Here is a 27,402-nt window from a genome sequence, read left to right on the forward strand (position 1 = left end):
GATGTCCAAACCTAAAATTCCTTGGAGTCCTAAAATTCCTTATTACGGTGAATAAAACAAAGTTGAATTTGACAAGCATTCATAAATACCATAATGCCCTGTAGCGCATAAAATGATCTCCAACTGCGCCACTGGGGAATACTCACAAAAAGTAATTATTTTTGGTTTTATAAAAATTTAAATAACTTAACAATTCCTAAACTTTTTTCATACAAATAAATGCCATTCTGTAGTAAATTTTTAAATACGCATCTGACTTTAAAAATTCCTAAATTAACTTCCAAATATTTTTAAAAATTTGTAAATACTTGATGGAGTGCTGTACGTGCTTGTGTGTTTACAACAACCCCAGAAGTTGTTAATACATCCGCAACAGCAACAGCTGCCGTTGTCTATTTTCTTTTACACCCAATTCCTCAGGCAAACCAAAAAAACATACTCCATTATATTTGTTTGCAAAAGGATGACAGTAAAGTAAGACATGGTTTCCACATTTTTTGTTGGTTTTTTTCCTTCGGTTTTTGGAAGTGAATATTTTATTTATGCTTAAATAGTCTTAACCATCAATCTTACACCATCTGAAGTCTTAATACAAAGCGGAAATTCAACAAAAAATATGTGTATGTATGTAAGTCTAGAGAAAATTTATTTTTAAAATATTGCAACAGTTTTCTAAGCCGTAGACTTAAAGAAGCCTTTGGATTTGGGATATTTCAGTTATTATTATTTAAAAATAAATTAGAAAGCAATATTCGGTTCTGCTTTTACCTTCTCTATAAAGAAAGTGTATTTTGTCGATTTATCTTTCTGAATATGTCACATGGTAATTCATTTGTAACTGCTGTATGTTAAACAAGTAAAAAAACGCTAACTTCCGTCGGACGGAAATACTCGGTACTAAAATGAAATAATTAGTTTTCTTTTTGTTACAAAAGTAACAATTTCCACAAATCAAATGGTGTGTAAGCTACAGTCAGGACGGGGGCAACATGTGATACCATGTACCGCTTACCTGTGCATAAGTTTTTCACTGGTAAAAATTTTAAGGCGATACTAAAGTTATCAGCCATCCTGACATTTATAACAAATGACTTAGGACTAACATAACCAAAGTAATAGAAAATCCATGACCTCGACCAGGCTACATCGGTGCAAAGCTGGGATATTCGGCATTACAATTCAAATCAAAAAATGGACAATGGGATGTATTACCGACTATCTTTTCTTATTTCACTGACGGGCTTTTCCTACTGGAAGCTGGCTACCCCTACTAGAAGCGGATACCCTCATTAACCACTAACCAAAAATTATAAAGAATTTGCTACATTGTTACAAAAACCGACTGCGTTTTTCTTAGAAGTACTAATTGAAATAATTTAGGCGGAAATATTTTTTAATGGATGTTTTTCAAGATTTTTAATAAAAGTTCCATCTGAGGAAAAAAGAAGACAAATCATTGTGTTGTAATATTTCAGCAGTAATAGTAAAATAAGCATTATATTAACTATTCTTGCACCGTTCACCCTTCTGCAACTTTTATCATTTAAACAGTACGGGAACGGAGCTTTAAAAAAGAAAACAAGTAAAAAAAGTAACAGTCGGCTTTGCCAGCAGAGATATACTCTCAGTTGTTTTTCCAAAACATTATCGTTACAATGAGTAATGTGAGAACTATTCGAAATAAAGTTTAAAATTTTTCCACGAACAGGTCTCAACCTGTTCTTAAGTTTTGGGACAGGTCCTGGGAGAAGTGGCCCGATATAGTCCATCTTCAACTGTCACGTAAGTTTGCAAGAACAATTACAACGTGCACGGATTGGAGCGACCCTTTAAGAGACATAGTTGATGGCAGTAGCGTTTTTAAGGGTAATTATTAGCCAGTATGGACTTTTCTCCATTAAAAATATATTGCGTAAAATGAGTCGCGAGGACTACCCTGTTGTAAAAATTTCAAAACGATCCTAGACATGTCCCTTAACTGCACATTTGCGAAAAAATTTAAAATTTTGTGTGGGGGGTACCCGAAGATATACGTTTGGAAAAAATATTACGACAACCAAATTTTGGACCAAATCAGTTATAGAGTTATCATGCGCTGCAGCCAGACAGACCGACGGACATGGTTAAGTCGACTCTAAATTGTCTCAAATGGATTTCGTCCAAACATATTTGCTGTTATTTCGATGAGACACATTTTCATCGTATCGGAGTGTATTGTAGTAACTATGAAAGTTTTTATGCAATGTACTTTAAAAAATATTCTTAGTCAGATTTGAGTGTACAAAGGCAATACTTTATTATTTATTCTAAAAATCGTCATTTAAAAGCGTAAAATCATCAAATCATCATTTATTTAGTTTGAGCCAAAAAATCGTCAAAATAGAATACTCGGATGCATTACCGGATATTGCGATATCTCTAGTGTTTAACCACTTGTACGCCAACTTATTTTGGATTTGTGCAAATGTGATATTTTCTTCTTCCATCGACAGGCTTTCCTTTCGGAATACCCCTAATAGAAGCGAATATATTCCCATATGAATAAAACGTTGTATTTTCTCCACATACGTTTTTTGCCCATTCCGATTCATGAATGCGATCTGACCATCACCAGAATAAATAGACTTTTTCCCGTCTGGGACCCTGATTAACCCCTAATATTCAGTGACGATTCGATAAAAATTGCAACCAGTAGCGTGGTTACGGTTCCATGGGGGCTATATCAAAACGTCAATCTACACTTACTTAATTCTGGCGGAAAGTTTTTAGACTCAAAGAAGACTACATACCAAATTTCTGATATTTCGGTAAAACCAAATTTCAGCCATTTCGGTGGGTTGCTGTGGCAACAATCTTCAAAATAAGGAAAATCGGGAGGTACAGTTCTATGGAGGCTATATGAAAGAGTGGACCTATACCAAGAAATATCTGGGAGAAAGTTTTACACTCCAACGAAGACCATGTTACCAAATTTCAACTTTTTCGGTGTGAAAAAAGGGCTGAAACTTTCAAAATACCGAAAATCTGGTGGTGCCTTTTAGGGGGGGGGGGGTCTATATAAAGGAGTTAACAAATATTAGCCATTTCGGTGTAATATTAAGGACACAACCTTCAAACTACGGGAAATAAGGACGAGGGAGGCAGTGCTACGGCGTGAACCTATACCGACAAATTTCATATGGAACGTTTAATACCCCAATTGAAGAACAAATACCAAATTTCAGCAATTTCAGTGTATTATTGTGGCCACAATCTTCAAAATACGGACAATCGGGAGGTACCGTTCTATGGGGCTGTATCAAGACGTGGACCTATACCGGCAAATTTCTTGGGGAAGACTAAGTACCAAATTTCAGCCATATCGTTGTGATAATGATGCTAAAACCTTCAAAATATCGAAAGTCGGGTGGTACCGTTCTATGGGGGCTATATCAAAACGTAGACCGATCTAACCCATTTGCAATACCAAACATCCTAGGAGTAATAGAAACAACTACACTAAATTACAAAGTTCTATCTTATAAATTGCGAACTGTATATTGATTTCAACAGACGGACGCACATGGTTATATCGACTTAGAATTTTATATCAAGAAGATTTGTATATACTTTATGGGGTCTCCGACGAATGTTTCGATGTGTTACAAATGGAGCATATTATGGTGGAGGGTATACTAAGTACGAGGGCAGTTCGGAAACTGCTTAGCCTAGCACAAAAAGCGCGGTATAAACAGAAAAAAGTTAAGTGTTTTGGAAACTTCCATCTCTGTTATGAACACATATAAAATTTTGTTTCGATCTGACAACTCCTTCATATAGAAACAGGTGTTCAAAAAAGACGCATCCGTAATTTTTTTACAATGGAAAAATTAGAAATGCGTGCTGTCATTAAATATTTACATAAAAAAGGTTTATCGGGACAACAAATTCATAATGATATGGTGAATGTGTTAGGTGAAAGTGCTCCTTCATATGCAACAGTAAAAAATTGGGTTGCTGAATTTAAATGTGGTCGTACAAGCATTGAAGATGAACCACGTAGTGGACGTCCAAAAACAGAAACAACAACAGAAATTGTAGCCAAAGTGCATGATATGGTATTAAATGATCGACGAATAAAAGAGCGTGAAATTGCTAATATCATGGGCATCTCAAATGATCGAGTCCATTTAATTTTGGATGAAGAACTACAGATGAAAAAGCTTTCTGCAAGATGGGTGCCGCATTTGTTAACAGTCGATCAAAAACGCATAAGAATGAACATTTCTCAAGCATGTTTGGGTCGTTTTAAGCGAAATAAAATGGATTTTAAGCGTCGTTTCATAACTGTTGATGAGACATGGAGCCACCACTATACTCCAGAGACAAAAGAACAATCCAAACAATGGACTGAAGCTGGAGGAAGTGCCCCAAAGAAGGCAAAAACAATTCAATCGGCTGGTAAGGTTATGGCAACGGTTTTTTGGGACTTCAAAGGTATTATTTTATTGATTGACTATCTGCAAACGGGTAAAACAATAAATTCAGAGTGCTATTGCAACCTTTGGATCAATTAAATGTACAAATTCGAGAAAAACGTCCTGGCTTACAACACAAAAAAATAATTTTTCATCAAGACAACGCACCAGCGCACTATAGTGTTTTAACAATGGCTAAAATCAACGAATTATAGTACGAGTTGCTTGACCACCCACCTTATCAAGGGATAGAATTGCTAGAAAAGCGTTGGACACTTAGTATTGAAGAGTCAGAAGATTATATTGAAAAATAAAATTATTTTTGAAAAACTAACTATTCTCTTTCATTGATAGGCTGAGAAGTTTCCGAACCGCCCTCGTACATATCTTTGACACATGATTGGCGTATGCGTTATACTGCCATGCTTAATATTCTTCCATACAGTACTCATACGCCAGGTAGGTACTGAAATTAATCATTAGTCCCTAGTATTCACCAAAGTGACTGAGATTTTGTTTTCATACCTAGCAAAATAAATTTAATCTAGGTCAGGTTGAGCTAATGCCTCTTTTTGAAACTCTCCACATAGAGTTATGATATAGGCACTCCTGATCGTAAGAAACGATGTAGAGCGAAATAACTTGAACTCAGTTTTCAATTACTTCTTTAAAATTAAACATTTTGCTGGGTATGTAAGTATATACATTAGGGCGGGGCGATTTGTATGGATGAAAAAAAACTTAACGGGAGCGTCGCGTTTCTGATTCCTGGGATTATACTGAGCAAAAAAGTCTACCAGATCATATGTCCGGATTTTAACTTGATATTTTGTACCACGTCTTTGGATGTTTTCGCATTGGCCATTGAGATTTTCGACCCAACACTAAGACAAAAATCGTGGCCAACACAACAATTAAGGACTCTCTAAGTCATCGCAAAAGCATTGGAACGCTCCTTCAGGCAGTTTTGGCTTTGAGACAGTGTACATTAGGGTTATGACTTTTTGACATTTTTTCTCAAAAATGATTCCCTGTAGTGAGAATTAATGAACTTTTGCCTATCATATGTAGAAACTTATCACGCTATGATACAGGGATATAAGGTTACAAAAAAGTCATAGTCATATTCAAGGCTTCTGATGCAAAAATTCTATCGTACTGGGCTTCATAAACAACGAAAATACCGTTGGTTCCTCTTGGTCATTCGTTTTTGTTTTATAACGATAAATGTAGTGAAAAACGGCGTTCCTAAGATTTTCAAGTTTAAACGGGCGTAACCTCTTTTTATACCCTCCACCATAATATGCAGGGTATATTTAAAATTTGTAACACATCGAAATATTCATCGGAACCCTATAAAATCTATATATATAAAATAGAAAAATGTTTGTATGTTTGTTTGTTTGTGTGTTTGTTTGAAATTTATAGACTCAAAAACCGCTGAACCGATCTTGCTGAAATTTTCAGGGTATATTACTACATCGCCTGAAAGTAACATAGGCTATAAAAAGTTTCGAAATTCCGCTCTGATCCGGAGATATAGCACCAGAATCGGAGGTACCTCCAAAAAATTTAAATTTTGTATGCAAATATCTATAGAACGGTTACAGATACAGACTCCAAATTTGAAATGTGTGATGGATTTTAGCCTAAAAATAAATGTGCCAAAATATATCGAAATCGGTCCAGATTTGGATATAGCTCCCATATATATATTTCGTCCGATTTCAAGTATTTGATGTACAAAACACGCTATATATGTCCGATTTCCATGAAATTTGGAATGTGTGATAGAATTGGCCTATCTATATATATATAATTGAAATTTGTTTGTACGTTTGTTTGTTTGTGCCTTATAGACTCGAAAACCGTTGAACAGATCTTACTGAAATTTTTAGGGTACATTGCTACATGGCCTGGAATGAAAATAGGCTATATCATTTTTTGAAATTTCGCGTTGATCTGGAGATATAGCATCAAAACCGGAGGTACCTCCAGAAAATGTAGAATTTGTATGCAAATATCTTTAGAACTATTACAGATACAATCTCCAAATTTTGTGTGTGTGACAGAACTTGATGTAGAAATAAATTTATCAAATTATATTCAAATCGGTTCAGATTTGGATATAGCTCCCACATACATATATTTTCGGCCGATTTCCTTATTTTATGTACCAAACATGCTATTTATGTCCAACTTCAATGAAATTTGGAAAGTGTGACTGAACTTGGTCTAGAAATACATGTGCCAAATTATATCGAAATCGGTTCAGATTTGGATATAGCTCCCACATACATATATTTTCGGCCGATTTCCTTATTTTATGTACCAAACATGCTATTTATGTCCAACTTCAATGAAATTTGAAATGTGTGACGGAACTTGGACTGGAAATAAACGTGCCAAATTATATCAAAATCGGTTCATATTTGGATATAGCTCCCATACACATATATTTTTGGCCGACTTCCTTATTTTATGTACCAAACACGCTATGTATGTCCAATTTCGCTGAAATTTTGAATGTCTGACGCAATCTGTTCTAGAAATAAATATGCCAAATTATATGGAGATTGGTTCAGATTTGGATATAGCTCCCATATACATATATTTTCGGCCGATTTCCTTATTTTATGCACCAAACACGCTATATATGTCCAATTTCGCTGAAATTTAAAATGTGTGATGGAAATTGGCCCAGAAATATATGTGCCAATTTATATCGAAATCGGTTCATATTTGGATATTGCCCCTATATATATGTTCGGCCGATTTTCCGCATTTGATACACCAAACACGCTATATATGTCCAAATTCGCTGAAATTTGGAATGTGTAATAGAACTTGGTCTAGAAATAAATGTGCCAAATTATATCGCAATCGGTTCAGATTTGGATATAGCTCCCATATATATTTTCGGTCGATTTTCCGCATTGGATGGACCAAACACGCTGTATATGTCCAATTTCGCTGAAATTTGGAATGTGTAACGGAATTTGGTCTAGAAACAAATGTGCCAATTATATCGAAATCGGTTCATATTTGGAAATTGCCCCTATATATATTTTCGGCCGATTTCCTGTAATTTATGCACCAAACACTGTATGTATGTCCAATTTCGCTGAAATTTGGAATGTCTGACGGAATTTGGTCTATACATAAATGTGCAAAATTATATCGAAATCGGTTATAATTTGGATATAGCTCCCTTATATATTTTCGGCCGATTTGCTATATTTTATGCACCAAACACGCTATTTATGTCCAATTTCAATGTAATTTGGAATGTGTGACGGAATTTGGTATAGAAATGAATGTGCCAAACTATATCGAAATCGGTTCATATTTGGATATTGCTCCTATATATATTTTCGGCCGATTTCCTGTAATTTATGCACCAAACACGCTATGTGTGTCCAATTTCGCTGAAATTTGGAATGTGTGACGGAATTTGGTATAGAAACAAATTTTCCAAATTATATCAATTTGGATATAGCTCCCACATACATATATTTTCGGCCGATTTCCTTATTTTATGTACCAAACATGCTATTTATGTCCAACTTCAATGAAATTTGAAATGTGTGACGGAACTTGGACTGGAAATAAACGTGCCAAATTATATCAAAATCGGTTCATATTTGGATATAGCTCCCATACACATATATTTTTGGCCGACTTCCTTATTTTATGTACCAAACACGCTATGCATGTCCAATTTCGCTGAAATTTTGAATGTCTGACGCAATCTGTTCTAGAAATAAATATGCCAAATTATATGGAGATTGGTTCAGATTTGGATATAGCTCCCATATACATATATTTTCGGCCGATTTCCTTATTTTATGCACCAAACACGCTATATATGTCCAATTTCGCTGAAATTTAAAATGTGTGATGGAAATTGGCCCAGAAATATATGTGCCAATTTATATCGAAATCGGTTCATATTTGGATATTGCCCCTATATATATGTTCGGCCGATTTTCCGCATTTGATACACCAAACACGCTATATATGTCCAAATTCGCTGAAATTTGGAATGTGTAATAGAACTTGGTCTAGAAATAAATGTGCCAAATTATATCGCAATCGGTTCAGATTTGGATATAGCTCCCATATATATTTTCGGTCGATTTTCCGCATTGGATGGACCAAACACGCTGTATATGTCCAATTTCGCTGAAATTTGGAATGTGTAACGGAATTTGGTCTAGAAACAAATGTGCCAATTATATCGAAATCGGTTCATATTTGGAAATTGCCCCTATATATATTTTCGGCCGATTTCCTGTAATTTATGCACCAAACACTGTATGTATGTCCAATTTCGCTGAAATTTGGAATGTCTGACGGAATTTGGTCTATACATAAATGTGCAAAATTATATCGAAATCGGTTATAATTTGGATATAGCTCCCTTATATATTTTCGGCCGATTTGCTATATTTTATGCACCAAACACGCTATTTATGTCCAATTTCAATGTAATTTGGAATGTGTGACGGAATTTGGTATAGAAATGAATGTGCCAAACTATATCGAAATCGGTTCATATTTGGATATTGCTCCTATATATATTTTCGGCCGATTTCCTGTAATTTATGCACCAAACACGCTATGTGTGTCCAATTTCGCTGAAATTTGGAATGTGTGACGGAATTTGGTATAGAAACAAATTTTCCAAATTATATCAAAATCGGTTCAGGTTTGAATATAGCTCCCATATATATTTTCGGCCGATTTCTTGCATTTTGTGCACCAAACACGTTATGTATGTTCAATTTCATTGCAATTTGGAATGCGAGATGGGAGTTGGTGTAAAAATAAATGTGCAAAATGATATCGAGATCTGTTCAGATCGGAATATAGCTCCCATATATATTTTCATGTTTTTGTTACATACGTCTAATTTGAATGAAATTTTGAAGATACATAGAAGTCATCATTATATACACAAGTACGAGTACTTATAGTTGAGAAGGAATTGACCAAGGCTACAGCATTAAATATTATATCTTTGAGAGACTTCTTAAGAATAATGTTTTAATATGATATAACTAAATCATTATTTGAGTAAAAATTTTGAATACGAGTGGGAGTTATGTTAAGAGTAATTTCAGATATCACAATATGTTAATATGTATATGACCTGGAAATAATAAGTCCCATTTATAAAATAAATTACAACTATCCTCAAACCTAAGGTTCTCAAACCTGGTTCTATTCTTAATTTTATTCACTCCAAATCCAATCTGTACAAATAAAGAGAAATTAATATTGTAAGAGTATATAACTACTGTAGGAATACTTATAGTCGAAAAGGTTTTAGGAGGAGTGTTACCTCCTGAAACATACAAAAATACCATAGTAGCTCCAAAACAGCCCTGAATGGGTAGAGAACGCCTTCATATCTCCTATATTTATACGTTAAAATATTAAAAAAGCATTGCATTATATTTTATCTAAGTCGGGGTAGCAAAGCGCACCGGGTTCAGCTAGTATATCGTCACCATAAATGCCGGAAGACGTAACCGACATGAAAATCGAAATTCGTTTTTTGGTGGAATCAGATACATAAAGCTAAAATACATGCTCTGGCAAAATTTCAAGCATCTATATTTAAAAATCACGATCCTATACAAGAAATGCCAAAAGACGTAACAACATACTGTAATTTTCATAAAACACAAAAGGCATAACCCTCACTATTTTAAAATGAAACATCAGTAGTGTTCAATGTATTCTATGATTTTTCCAGAAAATATTATGCCAAAAGTAGGGTTTATTGCGTTGATTACGAAAATGTATAATTTTCATGTGGAGCGGATCCGCTTATCCGGTTATTTGACCCGAAAGTCCAGATTCAAAAACCGGGTTAGACCCGGTTCTACTGAACCGATTACTACAAAATGAATATCGTATGAAAGCTTATGGAAATACCTATCACATGGTGGGTTACTTTAACAGTTTTGGCTCTTAATCAGCTTATTTCTCCATATGTTTAATTTGACTCTAAGATGACGATACCTCAAAAATGGTGGCTACTTTCAAAAATCACAAACACCATTCCTGTAGTTAATTTTTAAATCAAACACTTTTAGTTTAGATGGTTTTCAGTATGCCTTACAGAAAAAAATCCATAATTGAAAACAATTGAAGAGGATGACAGAAGACCTGTGCCCTGATTTAAATAAACATCTAAAACGGCATATATGGAAAACAATATGTTAAACGGCCAAAAGGAAGTGGTTATTGGGAAGGCAATGCAAGGCAAATGAAGCCTGGATGTACATCATCATTTTGCAAAGGCAGGTCGCTTCGAAATTGCTCATTTTTTCAAGAGAAAGAACGAACGGAAATACTCAAAATTTCTGACAGCAAAACGTACGTAACAAGAATATTGAGACGTTTATACGAAAACGTGTATATGTTCAAAATTCACGTCGTTCCAATACAAAGAAATTTTTGTATTGGTTTACTTAGACAAAAAGACAGGAGTTCCTACAGTCAATAAACTGCGAAATGGCTTATGATCCTAGTGATATAATCTGTTTTAAAACTGATATCAAAAACGACTACCAGATTCTACCATAGAAGAAGTTCCGCAAATTTTGAAGCAGTGCATCCTCCATCCTACTTTTATGACAAAATTCTTTATGAGAATTAAGAATTTCATTTAAATTATTACAGATCACTTAATTTATATTAACTACATTTTGATAAATTGACATAAATACAACAATAAATATAATATTCTAGATCTGATGATTTAAATATAGTCTAATACAATTGAACTTATAAATAATTATAGTGATGTTATACTTATAAATAATTATAGATAATTATAGTGATGTTCACCTAAGTGTGGTCCATTGAAATATCACCGTTAAGACTGGGAATTGAACCCAACACCGTCAGATTGCTAGTTTAAAGTTCGCTTAGCCGGGTAGGCCAATAAACTAATTCTAATTTAATTATAATTTTTCATTTATACACCTTTCTTCAAATGTATACTCAATAAATTGTGGGTTACGTCGTTTGGCATTTCAGAAAAATACAATACCATAAGACGTAACCCACACAGCTTCTAACATTCTGGAAAAAAATTTAATTTTTTTCCAAAAACATATTTCATCTCTGTCTTAAAACACGATACTAAAAATTTTCGATATTTTATAACACCGTATCCATTTTATAACGTTTTTTGCTTCTCCTGTAAAGTTTTATTTTTGTGGGTTACGTCTTCCGGCATTTATGGTGACGATATATATATATATATATATATATATATATATATATATATATTTTTGATCAGGGTAAAATTCTAAGTCGATATAACCATGTCCGTCCGTCCGTCTGTTGAAATCAAGATACAGCTCGCAACTTTTAAGATAGAGCTTTGTAATTTAGTATAGAAGTATCTTTTACTCCTACGATGTTGGTATTGCTAAAGGGCTAAATCGGTCCACGTTTTGATATAGCCCCCATAGAACGGTACCATCCACATTTCGGTATTTTGCAGGTTGTGTACACCGAATTGGCTGAAATTTAGTATTTGGTTTTCATTTGGGGTATTAAACGTTCCATATGAAATATTTCGGTATAGGTCCACGCCTCCATATAGCCCCCATAGAACGTGTATATATATATATATATATATATATATATATATATATATATATATATATATATATATATATATATTTTTGATCAGGGTAAAATTCTAAGTCGATATAACCATGTCCGTCCGTCCGTCTGTTGAAATCAAGATACAGCTCGCAACTTTTAAGATAGAGCTTTGTAATTTAGTATAGAAGTATCTTTTACTCCTACGATGTTGGTATTGCTAAAGGGCTAAATCGGTCCACGTTTTGATATAGCCCCCATAGAACGGTACCATCCACATTTCGGTATTTTGCAGGTTGTGTACACCGAATTGGCTGAAATTTAGTATTTGGTTTTCATTTGGGGTATTAAACGTTCCATATGAAATATTTCGGTATAGGTCCACGCCTCCATATAGCCCCCATAGAACGTGCCTCCCGATTTTCGGTGTTTTGAGGATTGTGGCCTCAACATTCCTCAGAAATGGCTGAAATTTGGTATTTAGTATTCGTTGGTGGTATAAAACGTTCCCTCAGAAACTTGTCGGTACAGGTTCACGCCTTAATATAGCTTCCATAGAACGTACCTCCCGATTTTCTATGTTTTGAAGGTTGTGGCCTCAATATTCCTCAGAAATGGCTGAAATTTGGTATTTAGTCTTCGTTGGTGGTATAAAACTTCATATAGCCCTGATAGAACGGTATTTTGAAGGTTAGCCACATTGTTTTACCGAACTTGCTGAAATTTGGTATTTGGTCTTCTTTATAAACGAAAGGAAACTAATTGTTCCATTTTACTTCAATACACTTGGTGGAGGGTATAACAAGCTTGGCCGAAGCTAACGCTGTTCATACTTGTTCTATTGATTCTTTTCCTCGTGCTAAAAACTCAAAATATCTCAAATCGTTCGGTGCCGTTATATGGGGATATACCAAAACGTGGACCGATATGCTTCCAAAATAAAAGACCCATCTTTCCAAAATGTCAGCACCCTACCACTATTTTTGTGGATGCTAGAGTGATTACCACAGACGAAGGGACGGACTTGCATAAAAAAACCAAAAAGTTAAAACGCAAAAAATTGCATAACTCGTCTATTCTTAACCGATTTCACAAGTTTTCCCGTTTTTGAAAGCTAACGTAATTCCCCTTTTGGAAAAAATAAATAATTATACTGTTTGGTATCTTCTAAGCAGGCTAGAGAACGAAGAAAAGCATTTCCCGTTTTTTGTGCGCTTTCTCACACATCAAACACTATAACGTTGCCATTTGTTAACCGATTAAAAAATAATAGTGTGTTCGAAAGATATTATATACCGCTTTAAAATGGAAAAGGATCAATAGTAATCTGTTGTGAGAAAAAGGAGTTATGCCTGTTTAAACATGAAAATCTTAGAAACCCCGTTTTCACCAACACTTATCGTTATAACAAAAAAAAAAAACGAAGTGTCCCTTAGGAACCAAAGATACTATCATTGTTCATGAACCCAAACACGATGGAATATTTGCATCAGAACACTAGAATATTATTTCTGAGCAACTTTTAAAGCACAGTGTATCAAGGTCGTACAATCCCAGATATCAAAAAGGCGATGTTTAAATGGATCCGCCCTCATATACATATATGCATGTAGTTACATTTAGCATACATACAAATGTATGAACATACAATTTCTCAAAAGTAAGCGATACAAAATAAAAAAGGATTAGCCCATTGAAAGAAATTTCTTTTGAATTTTGGTATAAAGGACACAAAAGATATTTGTTTTTAATGGAAATTTTCAAACGAAAATTTAATAAAATGAAGTTTATGTCACTGCAATTCATGGAAATATCTTAGTAACATAAATAAGGTTTTAGGATAACAGATTATATATTTAATATTACATATGAGCTTTATGGACAGGGATTATTGACGTAATATGTATATTTGATTTATAAATTTTCTCACATCAAAAACAGTTCTACTGTTTATTTTTTGTTCTTCGTTAGAAACGTTATGATTTCTATTAGTACAAATACTATAAAAATAAATAAAACTATATTATTTGTAATAAAGAATTAATAATTAATAAATAATACTATTTTACCTAGAATTTCTTATCACAACTTTTCAAAGCAATATTGGCAATATTTTCGTTTTACTAACTTTCTTTAGTGGCCACATAAATAAATCTTAAGCAATTTAGTTAGTAAATATTGTTGAAACTTTAGTGACATTTAATATAAACTTCTGCCTGTAATTTAATTTACTTCTTTTCTCCTTTGCTTTCAGATATCACAGAGATTATTGAAATGAACAGTTTTCAATGTAAGGAATAACGAACGCAGAATATGAACACCAACCTTAAATAACACACACCCTACAATCATCCACAAGAAATTGTATAATGTAAGAATAAACAACAACACCAAAAACAGACCTAAAATATCATTGCACAAAGAAGTCTAACTTTGTCAGGAATGCACACACAATCTGAAGACATACGAAAGTCTTATTATAACAAAAACTATTTTAACAACGTGAAATACTACAGGACTCTTTTATAACGGTTGTAGGTGTGCATGTGTTTATTTCATGAAATTCTAAGGTTACATTGACAAGACAGGCTTCTGTTACAGAAAGTCAAAGCAGAGAATCGAATGTCTAGGAAAACATATTTAATTTGAAGTTTTCTTCTTTATTTTTAAATTTCATGCAAAATAATATTTTTTTTTTTTTTGAACAGGACAATAGACACCAAATGGTTGTTTGGTGTGGCAACGTTCAGGTTTTATATCTTTCATCTCAAGTGGATTCACCAGTAGAGTTTGCGTTAATAGAATTCAATTGTAACATAATATAAAAGTTCCCAAAACATCCCAGAAGAGACAATGGAGACTTCTCTTATAGGGCCTGGACATAAGTCCCACGGAACTCCCGCGGACAAAACTCCCAACGCCTTTTTTTGTGCATTTTTAAAGCTAAAGTAATTTTATAGTGATATTTGAATCGATTCTCTTGCGATTGAGCTGTTATTACCTAAACGGTACATTGAAAAATTAGGAATCCTTCGAAGTCCCACACATTGAACTTAAATCATTCGAAATTTCTATATACGAAGTTATATATTTAATGTCAGTTATTTAATTCCAAACATTTCCTATAGACAGACTTGGCTGGCAAACCTACTTTTCAATTTTTTATTGCAAATACTACTATGACAGCTTTTTATACCCTCCACCATAAGATGGGGGTATATTAAGTTTGTCATTCAGTTTGTAACTACTCGAAATAATAATTGTAGACTACACAAACTATATATATTCTTGATCAGCGTGCAATTCTACATCGATATAGCCATGTCCGTCCGTCTGTCTTTCCGTCTGTCCGTCTGTCTGTCTGTCTGTCTGTCCGCCTGTCCATCTGTCCGTCTGTGGAAATCACTCTAGCGTCCGAACGGATTGAAGTAGGTGGATGGAAATTTGGTAAAATCTATTATATGTACATACGTAGGACTTTTGGTATTGAAGGCGGGCTATGTAGGTATAGCCCCCACGTTTTGGTATAGCCCCCATATAACACCCCGTATATAAGTACGCGTCACTTCACGATATTCTGTATGTATTAGTCCCATTTGACCACAGTTGTAACTTTGTATTTTGTGTTTCCAGAGGCTAAGAAACATTTCTACCATAAAATGTTTACATAGGTCCACGTTTTCATATAGTCCCCATAGGACGATACCTCCCGATTTTCGGTATTTTGAAGGTTTTAGCCTCATTATCACACCGAAATGGCTTAAATTTGGTATTTAGTCTTCGTTGGGGGTACACAACTTTCCCCCAGAAATTTCTAGGTATAGGTCCACGCCCTCATATAGCCTCCATAGAACGGTTCCTCCAGATTTTAGGTATTTTGAAGGTTGTGGCCACATTAATCCACCGAAATGGCTGAAAATTGGTATTTGGTCTTCATTTGGGGTATTAAACGTTCCATACGAAATTTGTTGGTATAGGTCCACGCCTTTATATAGCCCCCATAGAACTTACCTCCCGATTTTCGGTGTTTTGAAGGTTGTAGCCTCAATATTCCCCAGAAATGATATTTGGTATTTAGTCTTCGTTGGGGGTTAAAACTTTCTCCCAGAAACTTGCGGGTACAGGTCCACGCCTTAGTATAGCCCCCATAGAACAGTACCTCCAAATATTCGGTATTTTGAAGGTTGTGACCTCAATATCCCACAGAAATGACTGAAATTTGGTAGTTAGTCTTCGTTAAGGGTATTCAACTTTCCACCTGAAATTTTTAGGTATAGGTCAACGCCCTCATATAGCCCCCATAGGAAGATATCTCCCAATTTACGGAATTCAACTTCAATACAGTTCGTGGTGGAGGGTATAAAAAGTTCGGCCTGGCCGAACTTAACGCTTTTCTTACTTGTTTTCATCTTTAATTGTTTTTGTCCTTCTGTATCAGAATATTTGATCATCAATGTTTGTCATCAGAGGAAGCTTTGACAAGTTGATGATGGCTCCGAATGCCGAGACGGCGGCAACTGTGTCACTTGGTTGTCAAAGACCCAGGTTCGAATCCCAGCCTGGCTCACGCTGAAATTATTTTATTTTTGCCTTATTAAGGCGAAGGTCATTTCATAGTGATAATTGAATTGGGTTTCTTTCAAGTTGAACTGTTTTGACCTAAGAGGTACTTCGAAAAATTAAAAAAAAAAAATCTTAATTTCGAAAATAACAATTATTTTCTGTTGATCTCTTAACGAATCGTTGTAAATTTTAGAGAAGAAGTTAGAATTAAAGCTGAATAGTACATTTGAGAAGTCTTAAGTGCGAAAAAAATGCTGAAGTGTTCACAAAATCCTTAAAAGTTTTCAGAAGCAGTGCGGAGAAGTTTTACCAGACTACGGTTTTCGAAGAAGACATTTAGTATACATAATGACACTTTTCCTTTAAAAAAAATTAAATATTTTGACAACAAATTTATATTTTCTTAAATAATGAAAATATTTTTGATTCTCTTTGGCAGTTTTGTTGTGATGTGTGTTTACTTTTTATACCCTATACCACAATGTGGAAAAGGGTATAATAAGTTTGTTTTCCCAAAAATTCATGTAACGCCGCGAAATATTCGTCGTAGACCCCTCATGTGGTATACCAAACTTCATATCTCGACGAGATAAAGCGATTTAGCGATGTGTGTCCGTCCGTCCGTCCGTCCGTCTGTCCGTCCATTAAAAATTGTAATCAAGCTAGAGGCCGCAATTATGGACCGATTGTCACGAAATTTAGTATGGAGGTCGGGTTTGGACCAGAATAGAACTGATTAGTTTTTGGCGATGATCGTGAAATGTTAAAGGGATGAAATGGACCAAAAACAAAATTTTTGCTCGATTTTGTAGCCGCTCTGTAGGTCGCAATAATAGTCCGATCGGCGCGAAATTTTAAACGTAGTTTTGGTTTGAGATGAAGAAGTAGCGTGCAAGTCAACGGTATGATCGGATAATATTTAGCGGGTTAAATTGATCAAAACTTTTGTGTGAAAATTGGTAAAATTTCTAATGCACATCTTATAACAGCTAGCCCGGAAAGCTAGTGCACAGGGATAGTGGTATAGGGTATCACATGGTCGGCCCCGTCCGACTATAGTCTGTTCTTACTTGTTATTTTTAAAGTAAGCCCATCTTACTTTTTATTTTAAAGTAGGCACAGCATACTAGAGTTTTTGAATGTTTCTGTTGAATTCCCATTTGAACGAATTCGTCGGTCACATTTATTCTTGAGCTCGAGTCGTCATAAAATTGGGGAAGAGTTCTTTGCTTCAATGCAAAGAACTCTAAAAACTTGTTGTTTTTAAAATTTGAAAACAACAAATCTGTGATTAAGCTGGGCTTACTTTAAAAATAAAAAGAAAATATTTTTGGAAAAATTTCCGCGCTCTTCATTTTCTTTATTTGATAAAAAATTGTTGAAAAAAAAATCATAAAAAAATTGGCCTGTTAACATAGCCAATTAACACATAAAGGCTACCACTATTTTATTTGTTCCACTTCTATTCATCTTAGTAGCTACTAAAAAACAAAAAAGAAAACACGCAAAATTTTTCATTTAAAATATATTTAAAGGCAAATATAGGATCGGACATTGTTTTGGGAGTTATGTCCGTTTGGAGTAATGTCACGGCACATTCTCTTATATGTATTAGTGCACCCCTATTCATGTTATCTCAATGAGATGGGACCTACTTTTTATCACCGAGTCCGGACGGCATGGTTTAGGACACCGCTTGTAGAGAAGTTTTCTATGATTGAAATTATCAAGAAATGTCCCCAATTGAGGAGTATTTTTGCAACTGTTGGAAATGTGATGTTGCCTAAACTGGGAAACGAACACGGGTATTGTGTGTGCAAGGCGAGTGTACTATAGGGTTATGACTTGTTGAACTTAATCCCGAAACTGATTTGCTGTTGCGAGAATGAATAAAATAACGCTTATTCCATTTAAGTATAAAAACGACCCGCACAAACCACTGCGAAATTATTATTTATTCGTGAAAAAAATACTATGACATGACCAATAAATGTCATAATATATATATATGAACGTCCCTCTGTTGTAATCACTCTAGCACCCAGAAAAATTGAGATAAGATAATCTTGCACAAATGCGTCTTTTTTTGCGGGCAAGTCAGACTTGAAGATGGGTTAAAATTAGTGTTCTCATTGGTCAAACAAATTCTCCACCAAAAATGATGGACATTGTTCTACTTTCTACCATCAGGGTTCAAAATGGATCAAAGCTTACACAGTTGTGGACATAGGTCCACATTTTGGAATAACCCCCGTATAGCCGTACCGCCAGATTGCATGTTCTTTGAAGTATTGATTTACATTTTCTGCCCTAATTATACCCTATACCACAATGTGGAAAAGGGTATTATAACTTTGTTTTGGTAAAAATTCGTGTAACACCGCGAAATATTCGTCGGAGACCCCCAATGTGGTATACCAATCTTCATATCTCGACGAGATAAAGCGATTTTAAGATGTGTGTCCGTCCGTCAGTCCGTCCGTCTGTCCATTATAAATTGTAAACACGCTCCAGGCCGCAATTATGGACCGATGGTCACGAAATTTTGTATGGAGGTCGGGTTCAGATCAGAATAGATCCCTATTCTTATTAATGATGATCGTAAAATATTTAGCGGGTGAAATGGACCAAAAACATAATATTTATCCAATTTTCTAGCGGCTCTGTAGTTCTCAATAATAGTCCGATCAACGCGTAATTTTAAATAAGGTAAGAGTATATCACAAAGGAGAAGCTTGCAATTTGAGATGGCGATCGGATAATATTTAGAGGGTTAAATGGACCAAAACTTTTGTGTGAAAATTGTGAAAATTGTGAAAATTTTTAATATACAGCTTATATCTTAATTCCTGGAAGTGACATTCCGGACAAGTGAGATATACTTGAAAGTGGAACGCTTGACCTTTCAATTGATGTCAATTATATTGGTGTGTATGATCAGATAACTGAGTTACAGCCTAATATATTCCGTTATTTCTTTGTAATGTAATAATAAACTCGCTAGAAGTCGCAATTATACATCAATAGTCACGAAATTTCGCACCGGGTAAGAGCATAGGTCGAAAAAGATGCCTACAATTTTGAATGATGATCTGATATTCTTTAGCGGGTGAAATGAACCATTACTTTTGTTTGAAAAATATAGGGTGTTTTTTTAAGGTAGATAGAACTTTAAATTGTAAAAAGTAACACAAAAAATTAAATTTTGATGAAACTTTTTTTATTTGATTCAGTATACTCTGACAAATCATCATGAATAGACTCACGATTGAACAACGCTACGAAATTATCCAAATTTACTTTGAAAATCAGTCGTCGATTCGCGCAACTTATAGACGACTTCGTCATTTGTATGGCGTACATAATCGTCCATCTGAACAAGCGCATTTTTGTCTTAACGGGTTTGTTAATAAGCAAAATTGCCGCATATGGAGTGAGACCAATCCACAAGAGACCCTACAGACTCCTTTACATCCAGAAAAATGCACCGTATGGTGCGGCTGGTGGCATCATCGGACCTTATTTCTTCAAAAATGAGGCCGGAGCTCGCGTTACGGTCAATGGAGATCGTTACCGCACCATGATCAATGATTTTTTGTTTGAAAATATGGATGACATTGATCCGGAGGAGATGTGGTTTCAACAGGATGGCGCTACGTGCCATACGGCGAGCGCAACCATCGACTTATTGAAATCAAAATTTGGCGATAAGTTGATTTCGAGAAGTGGACCTGTCAATTGGCCTCCAAGGTCGTGCGAATTGACACCTCTCGATTATTTCCTGTGGGGCTACGTGAAGTCACTGGTTTATGCTGATAAACCAGCAACAATTGATGCCTTGGAGGCCAGCATTGTTCGTGTTATTCGTGACATACGGCCAGCAGTGCTCGAAAAAGTGGCCAAAAATTGGACGTCCAGAATGCACTTCGTCAAGAACAGCCGCGGTGCCCATATGCCCGAAATCATTTTCAAATGTTAATGTCACGTATTGATCTTTCGAATAAAAAAAAATTTTTTGATTACAATTTAATTTTTCGTGTAATTTTTTACAATTTCAAGTTCTATCGGGCTTAAAAAAACACCCTTTATAAAAATTTTATTTTTGGTCGATATTTTACTTCCTTGAGGACATATATATTTCGCAAAGTAGCCTACAGATGAAAAAAACTACTGACCTTTCCTCTGATGTAAATTGCAATAAAGTGTTTGCTAGATAACGGGCCTACTGCCTAATATATAATGGGTTCTGTGTAGAGAACCACATTTTTATCCCATGCTACATATTGTCTCTCCAAAAGTTTATGTAACACCACGAAATATTCGTCCTAGACCCTTTATTTGGTATGCCAAAATTCATATATCGACGAGATAAAGCGATTTAGCGATGTGTCCGTCCATTAAAAATTGTAAACAAGCTTAAAGCCGCAATTATGGACCGATTGTAACGAATTTTTTAAGGAGGTTGGGTTCGGGCCAGAAAAGAAATGTTTAGTTTTTTGTGATGATCGTGAAATGTTCAGGGGATGAAATGGACCAAAAACAAAATGTTAAGCAATTTTTTAGCGGCTCTGTAGGTCAAAATAATAAAACGCAACGTAGCGGTTAAACACCGGAAGTAGTAGTACTACATAAGTGGGTTCCATTACATTTTAGTTTGTGTGAACTAAATTTTCATTTCCTGCTACAAAAATGTCTTCGTCATGCTAGATAACTGTTTGGTTTTGGTCATAAGTGTTATACATTACATCTCTGATATTTGATAATTAAATTTTCACAATCATTGAAAAGAAGTTCCGTGGAGAGAGATTGTCCAGGGATAGTGGTATAGGGTTTCCCATGGTCGGCTCCGTCCGACTATAGACTTTTCTTACTTGTTGGATATAATTTAGTTCATAGTATCAAAAATACTTCCCCATCAAAATTGTGGACATAGGCCCACCTTTGGGAATAGCTGCCATACCAACCGATATAAATATTGTGACATTTATTCGACAATTCTCCATTAAAACTTGTGTACATAGGTTTTGGAATAGCCCCATATAACATTACCAACGTTTTCGATCCAAATTGGATGTAATTTGACATTTAGTGTTATAAGTGGTCAAGCAATTTCTCAACCGTGGACATATTTCCGTTTTGGTATAGCCACCATATAACGGTACCGCTTGATTTGATTTTTAATCACATTTTCAGATCGAATTAGCTATAATTTGGCATTTTGCCTACCAAAAATTATGGACATATGTAGGTCCATGTTTTGGTATAGCCACCAAATTTTGATATTTCCTGACCGAATTAAAAATAATTTAGAATTAAAAGTTTCTAGTGAACAACAAATGTATCTACCAAAATTTCCAGATATATCTTCATGTTTTGGTAAAGCCCCCATATACCGGTACCACCCGATTTCAAACTTGTTAACTTTAACTTTTATCTACGATTTCAGACCGAATTAGCTCTACTTTGGCAGTTAGGGTTCCTAGTGTTCAAACAATTCATCTACCAAAAATTTGTTGAAACGTATCTAACTTTTCTGCCAAACAAATTATGGACAGAAGTCCCTGTTTTGTTTGGTATACGCCCCATATAGCTGTACCGCACGATTTCAGGTACTTTCACGTTTTTATGAAGACAGGCCCGCGTTGTTCGAAGATGGGCTATATCGGTCCAAGTTTTGGTATAGCCCCCATATAACGGTACCTCCCGATTTAAGGTATTTTAAGGATCTTAGCCGCATTTGTTGCCTAAACCAGCTGAAATTTTACATTTGAGGTTCCCAATGGCCGCGAAATTGCTCCACTAAAAATTGTCAAGATAGGTCCACGGTTCGGTATAGTCCCCATATAACGATACCTCCCGATTTAAGGTATTTTATGGATCTTAGCCACATTTTTTGCCCAAACTAGCTGAAATTTTACCTTTGAGGTTCTCAATGGCCGCGAAATTGCTCCACTAAAAATTGTCAAGATAGGTCCACGGTTCGGTATAGTCCCCATATAACGATACCTCCCGATTTAAAGTATTTTAGGGATCTTAGCCACATTTTTTGCTTGAACTAGCTGAAATTTTACATATGTGGTTCCCAGTGGCCACGAAATTTCGCCACTTAAATTGAGCCAAATTATATCGAAATCGGTTCAGATTTGGATATAGCTCCCATATACATATATGTTCGCCCGATTTCACGTATTTGCTGCACCGAACACGCTATATACGTCCGATTTCGATGAAATTTGGAATGTTTGACTGAACTCTGTCTAGAAATAAGTGTGCCAAATTATATCGAAATCGGTTCCGATTTGGATATAGCTCCCATATATATTTTCGGCCGATTTCACGTATTTTCTGTACCAAACACGCTATATATTTCCGATTTCGATGAAATTTGGAATGTGTGACCGAATTCAGTCTAGAAATAAATGTGCCAAATTATATCGAAATCTGTTCAGATTTGGATATAGCGCCCATACATATTTTCGGCCGATTTCGTGCATTTTCAGCTCCAAACACGATATATAAGTCCGATTTCAATGATATTTGGAATGTGTGACTGAATTCGGTCTGGAAATAAATGTGCCAAATTATATCAAAATCGGTTAAGATCTGGATATAGCTCCGATTTATATTTTACATATTCACAGTGGTGTAGGGTATTATATAGTCGGCCCCGCCCGACTTTGATCCTTTCCTTACTGGTTTTAAATGGAATATGAAATATTTGACAACATTTGTGATATACACTTTTATACGACCAAAAATGTGTCTCATCGAAATATCGGTTTTAGACCCCAAGTATGTTTGGACGAAATTCGTTTCAGATAATTTGGAGTCGATTTAGCCATGTCCGTCCGTCTGTCCGCCTGATTGGTGCGCACGATAACTCTCGAACGGATCAACCGATTCGAACCAAATTTTGGGGATCGTAACATTTTGTCCAAGCTTAGTTTAAGTTCAAAGATGGGCCATATCGATTCACTCCATCGGGTACATCGCACATAAAATTCGGATAAAGTGAAGTTTAAGAGCACCCCGCGGATAGTTTTGAATTTTTTTTTCAGTAGGTTGTCCTCTGTTTACGACGGTACATTTTTTTCTTACGCAAGTCCAAACTTCTTGCGATATTGGCCTAAAAGCTCCAAGAAACCCTGGTAAATCCAAAATAATTCTCGCAGGGAGTTTCTTATTGGTGCAGACTTTGCGCATCGCATTATTTCATCCAGTATCATGTTGGAATATGGAATATGTCGGTCTACTCCTTCGGGCACCTCGCGGATAGTTTTGAAATTTTTCAGTAGGTTGTCTTTGCGGCTCCCTTTACGACGGAACAACTTTTTTCTTGCGCAAGTCCATACTTCCTTGAGATATTTTTCTAAAAGCTCAAAGAAACCGTGACATGACCATCCAAAATGGCAAATCCGCAAATCGCAGGATGTTTCTGATTGGTGCAGATTTTGCACATCGTATTATTTCATTCAGTCATGTATCAGGTTGGATTATGGACAATATCGGGGGAAGGTACCCCCGCACAAAATTCGAAAAAAGCGAAGTTAAAGCTCATCTTGGATAGTTTTGATTCCTTTTTCAGTAGGTTCTCCTATTGACCCCATATACAACGGTACAATATTTTCCGGAGTATGTCCATACTTCCCCAATTGCTCAAAAACCCTGCCAGCACATACTAAAATGGTTATTGTGCAAGATAACTCTAAATTTTTTTTCAAAAATGTCTTCCGAACTTAGTTTAACATAATTTAATATGTACTTCGAGTTCTCTACGAATCAGAATGCTTACTAAAAATTGTTTGTATGTCGATGATTTGGTATTGCCCCACATTACGGTACCTACAGATTCCACGTATTTTAAGCAAATTCGTGATTGTTGTGATTGTTTTTTTTTTCAGTGGCTGAGGGTATATCCCCGTCAGCACCGCTGACTGATACTTTCTTACTTGTTATTTGTACATACTTCAAATTAACAGCTTAATACCCTCAGTCTATTTACTGTAAAACATGAATAACAAACCATACATTTTGAATTGATATATGCAATATCACCACTTTGCAGACTTTTGAAAATATTGGGACTCATATTTGGAAAAGTATGGATTTTCCGAAGAAAAAATTATAGTGTCACCTCGGTTTGAGAAGTGGCTTTAACTGTATTTAGCGAAACAGTGTTAAACCTTTGTAGATATCCGAAGGAATTGGCCGATGTAGACCATATACGATGTGCAGATTGCAACTATGCCAGTCACTTCTTTTCATAGTTATCATGTGTACCAGATATTTAAGTTGCTTGCTGAAGGATTTTTATGGACAGGAAATATAGTTTTCTCAAAGAATGAAACATATTGCTTTAAGCAGGATATAAGGTTAGTTAAAAATTTCAGAGCTAACTTCCAACAGATCCCAAACTGCACTTAGGCGAAAATTTTAAAATTCTGTGGCGGAAGTATACCTTTATATAGTTTCAGTTTATCTTCTGGCTTGATTTAAGTTTTACAAAAGTATTCAATTTAGCAATTTTAGAGCTATAAGGTTATAGTGAATGGTTGATATAAAATAGGAACATCCCTAGGGTTTACTTAGGTCAGGAGCTTGTGTTTGGTACGTATCATTCACTACGCCATGTTCATTCTCTGAATTGTTTTACAAACATTGAGTTGTTACAAAAATTTCATCTCTTAGTGATTTTAGTATTTGTCATAACTATAGTTATCAACATTCCCCAATTTGAATTTCATTGATAGATCCACCGGCACAAACACCAAATATCACATCTAACTAAAATAATGAAATTATCGTGTAATGACATAAAATCTCTGATTTATTTCAGAAATCAAAGTGAAACCACGAAACGAATTGGTATTCCACAAAAGGGACGCAAATAACTTTGTTTGTGCTGTACAACCAACATTAACCAACAAAAATTACTATTTGTCAATCTGCGTGTGTGTGTGCTGTACGCTATATGTGTGAATGAACTGTAAACACAAACATAATTAACATTCGATTACGTGTCATGTTCGACAACAAGTGATGATATAAAATTCAATGAAGTTACGTGATGTCATGACTCGACAAATGTGGGAACGACGAAAAGTAGAACGAATGGTCACAGCAAAAATTATACTGTCACAACTAGCTGAAGTGAATTTGAACGTCGTAGTTAACGTAACGGAAACGTAAACCTGTTAAATATTTACGTGAGTTTGGTTGCGCGTTTGGCATTAGAAAGTGTAACCACATTAACATCATTTGTCAATAAAAACTAGGACAAACAAGAACAACAACAGCAGCAGCATCATCCTCCGACCACAAAAGCATGACATCAGTGTAACGATAAAAATCAAAAGAGCAGCAAGAACAACAAATAGAATAGCAATCACGGCAAACAACAACGACAAACACAATCGAACGCTTAAATTGAAAAAGGAAAAGAAACAACCTTTTCCGTTTCCTTTCTACGGTCTGTTCAATATAACCTAGAAAAACAAAACAAACAAACCAACAAAACACAGTATCTTCTCTAGAACTCGCATCATCATCTCCCTCTTGTCCTAAAACAGAATTTTATCAAAAATTCCTTTGGCTTCCGTTTTGTTTGTTTAGTAGCCCTCCAGCCGAGAACATTTGGGAACGCATTCTTACGCGTTGGCGTGTATCTAAACTAGAGTAGCCCAATGTACCATCGCCGAGGGTGTGTTTCAACCAAAACGTGACACATGGCTATGTACTATTATGCAAGTAAGATATCAGCAATTGCCTGTGGTACACGTTGTCGGCAAAGTGTTTTGCAAAAATCTCGCGGTCAACGTGATCGCGATAAACAACAGCAACACCAACGTCATCACCAGCGTCAAAAGTCTAGGCATTGTGGCCAGAGTTCCTGCCAAGGGTCACCTAACTGTAGCGGCAGAAGTGAAGGTGGTTGTGGTCTGGCCAGTGGCAGCAGAACACCTGGTGATTGTACTACCGATACGGATGATGAATTGGATAATGGTATCGATGATGGTGGTGGTGGCGGCAGCGGCATTTGCATACGCATGCACAAACGTAATAATGATAACCATGAATTTGATGGTGGTGGCGGCGGTAGTGGCCGCATTTATGTTACTAATACAAATGATACTGGCACGACGGAAACATCGGTGTCGACTCTGGTGGCCATGGGTAATGGTGGCGGCATGGCCAACGATACTGCTGCCGGCAGTATGGATGGTGTACGTTATAGAAGGCGTTTTAGCGAGCAATTGGATGTGTACGACATTGAGCTTGGGTTTCAGAAGTTTGAGGTAAGTTATATATTTCATTTAAATTTTATTTACATGTTTAGAACGTGATTGGCATTTATTATTGGCTATTAAAACGTTTTGATAAAGAAAAAATAAATTAAAAAGGTTTTTAGAACATTGGCCGGGAGCGTTAAAAATATAAATAAAAGTTGAAAATTTATTTTTTAAGCTTTTGGCCATAAAGAGGTTTTCTAATGGACTTTCCTGATCGACTTTAACATGACAAAGGCTAGGACTCTGTAGAGTCAAGCGAAGTCTTTTAATTTACAACCGTTAAAGGTAGTGAGTTAACACGTGTCGCGCAACACGTTCGCTCATAAGACAATAAAAATTTGGTTGATGAATATGAGTGAAAGAATGTATACTAATTATTTTGGGCTTCCGTCAAGTAGCTCGATACGTTTTACTATATCGATGTCGGGCGGCTGCTACAGCTTGTGGTTCACTACGCCGGT

At 35.5% G+C, this 27,402-nt stretch overlaps 1 protein-coding gene across 10 annotated transcripts in view; it reads left to right on the forward strand.

Moving 5' to 3' along the window:
- Positions 1-27,402, forward strand: part of LOC141394647 (uncharacterized) — a 992,399-nt gene that overhangs the window by 215,602 nt on the left and 749,395 nt on the right. For 6 of the 10 annotated variants that reach the window (XM_073969386.1, XM_073969385.1, XM_073969382.1 and 3 more), the window contains exons 2-3: positions 14,344-14,379; positions 25,489-26,947. In XM_073969386.1, the coding sequence (XP_073825487.1) occupies positions 26,378-26,947 (570 nt within the window). In that variant the 5' untranslated portion in view covers positions 14,344-14,379; positions 25,489-26,377. Of the gene's footprint in view, positions 1-14,343; positions 14,461-25,488; positions 26,948-27,402 lie in introns of all 10 variants that reach the window. The other 4 variants (XM_073969381.1, XM_073969377.1, XM_073969379.1 and 1 more) reach the window with 2 other exon arrangements.

The sequence above is a fragment of the Musca autumnalis genome, unplaced genomic scaffold (assembly GCF_047663935.1).
Source record: "Musca autumnalis isolate F117 unplaced genomic scaffold, ASM4766393v1 scaffold_2, whole genome shotgun sequence".
Lineage (NCBI taxonomy): Eukaryota > Metazoa > Arthropoda > Insecta > Diptera > Muscidae > Musca > Musca autumnalis.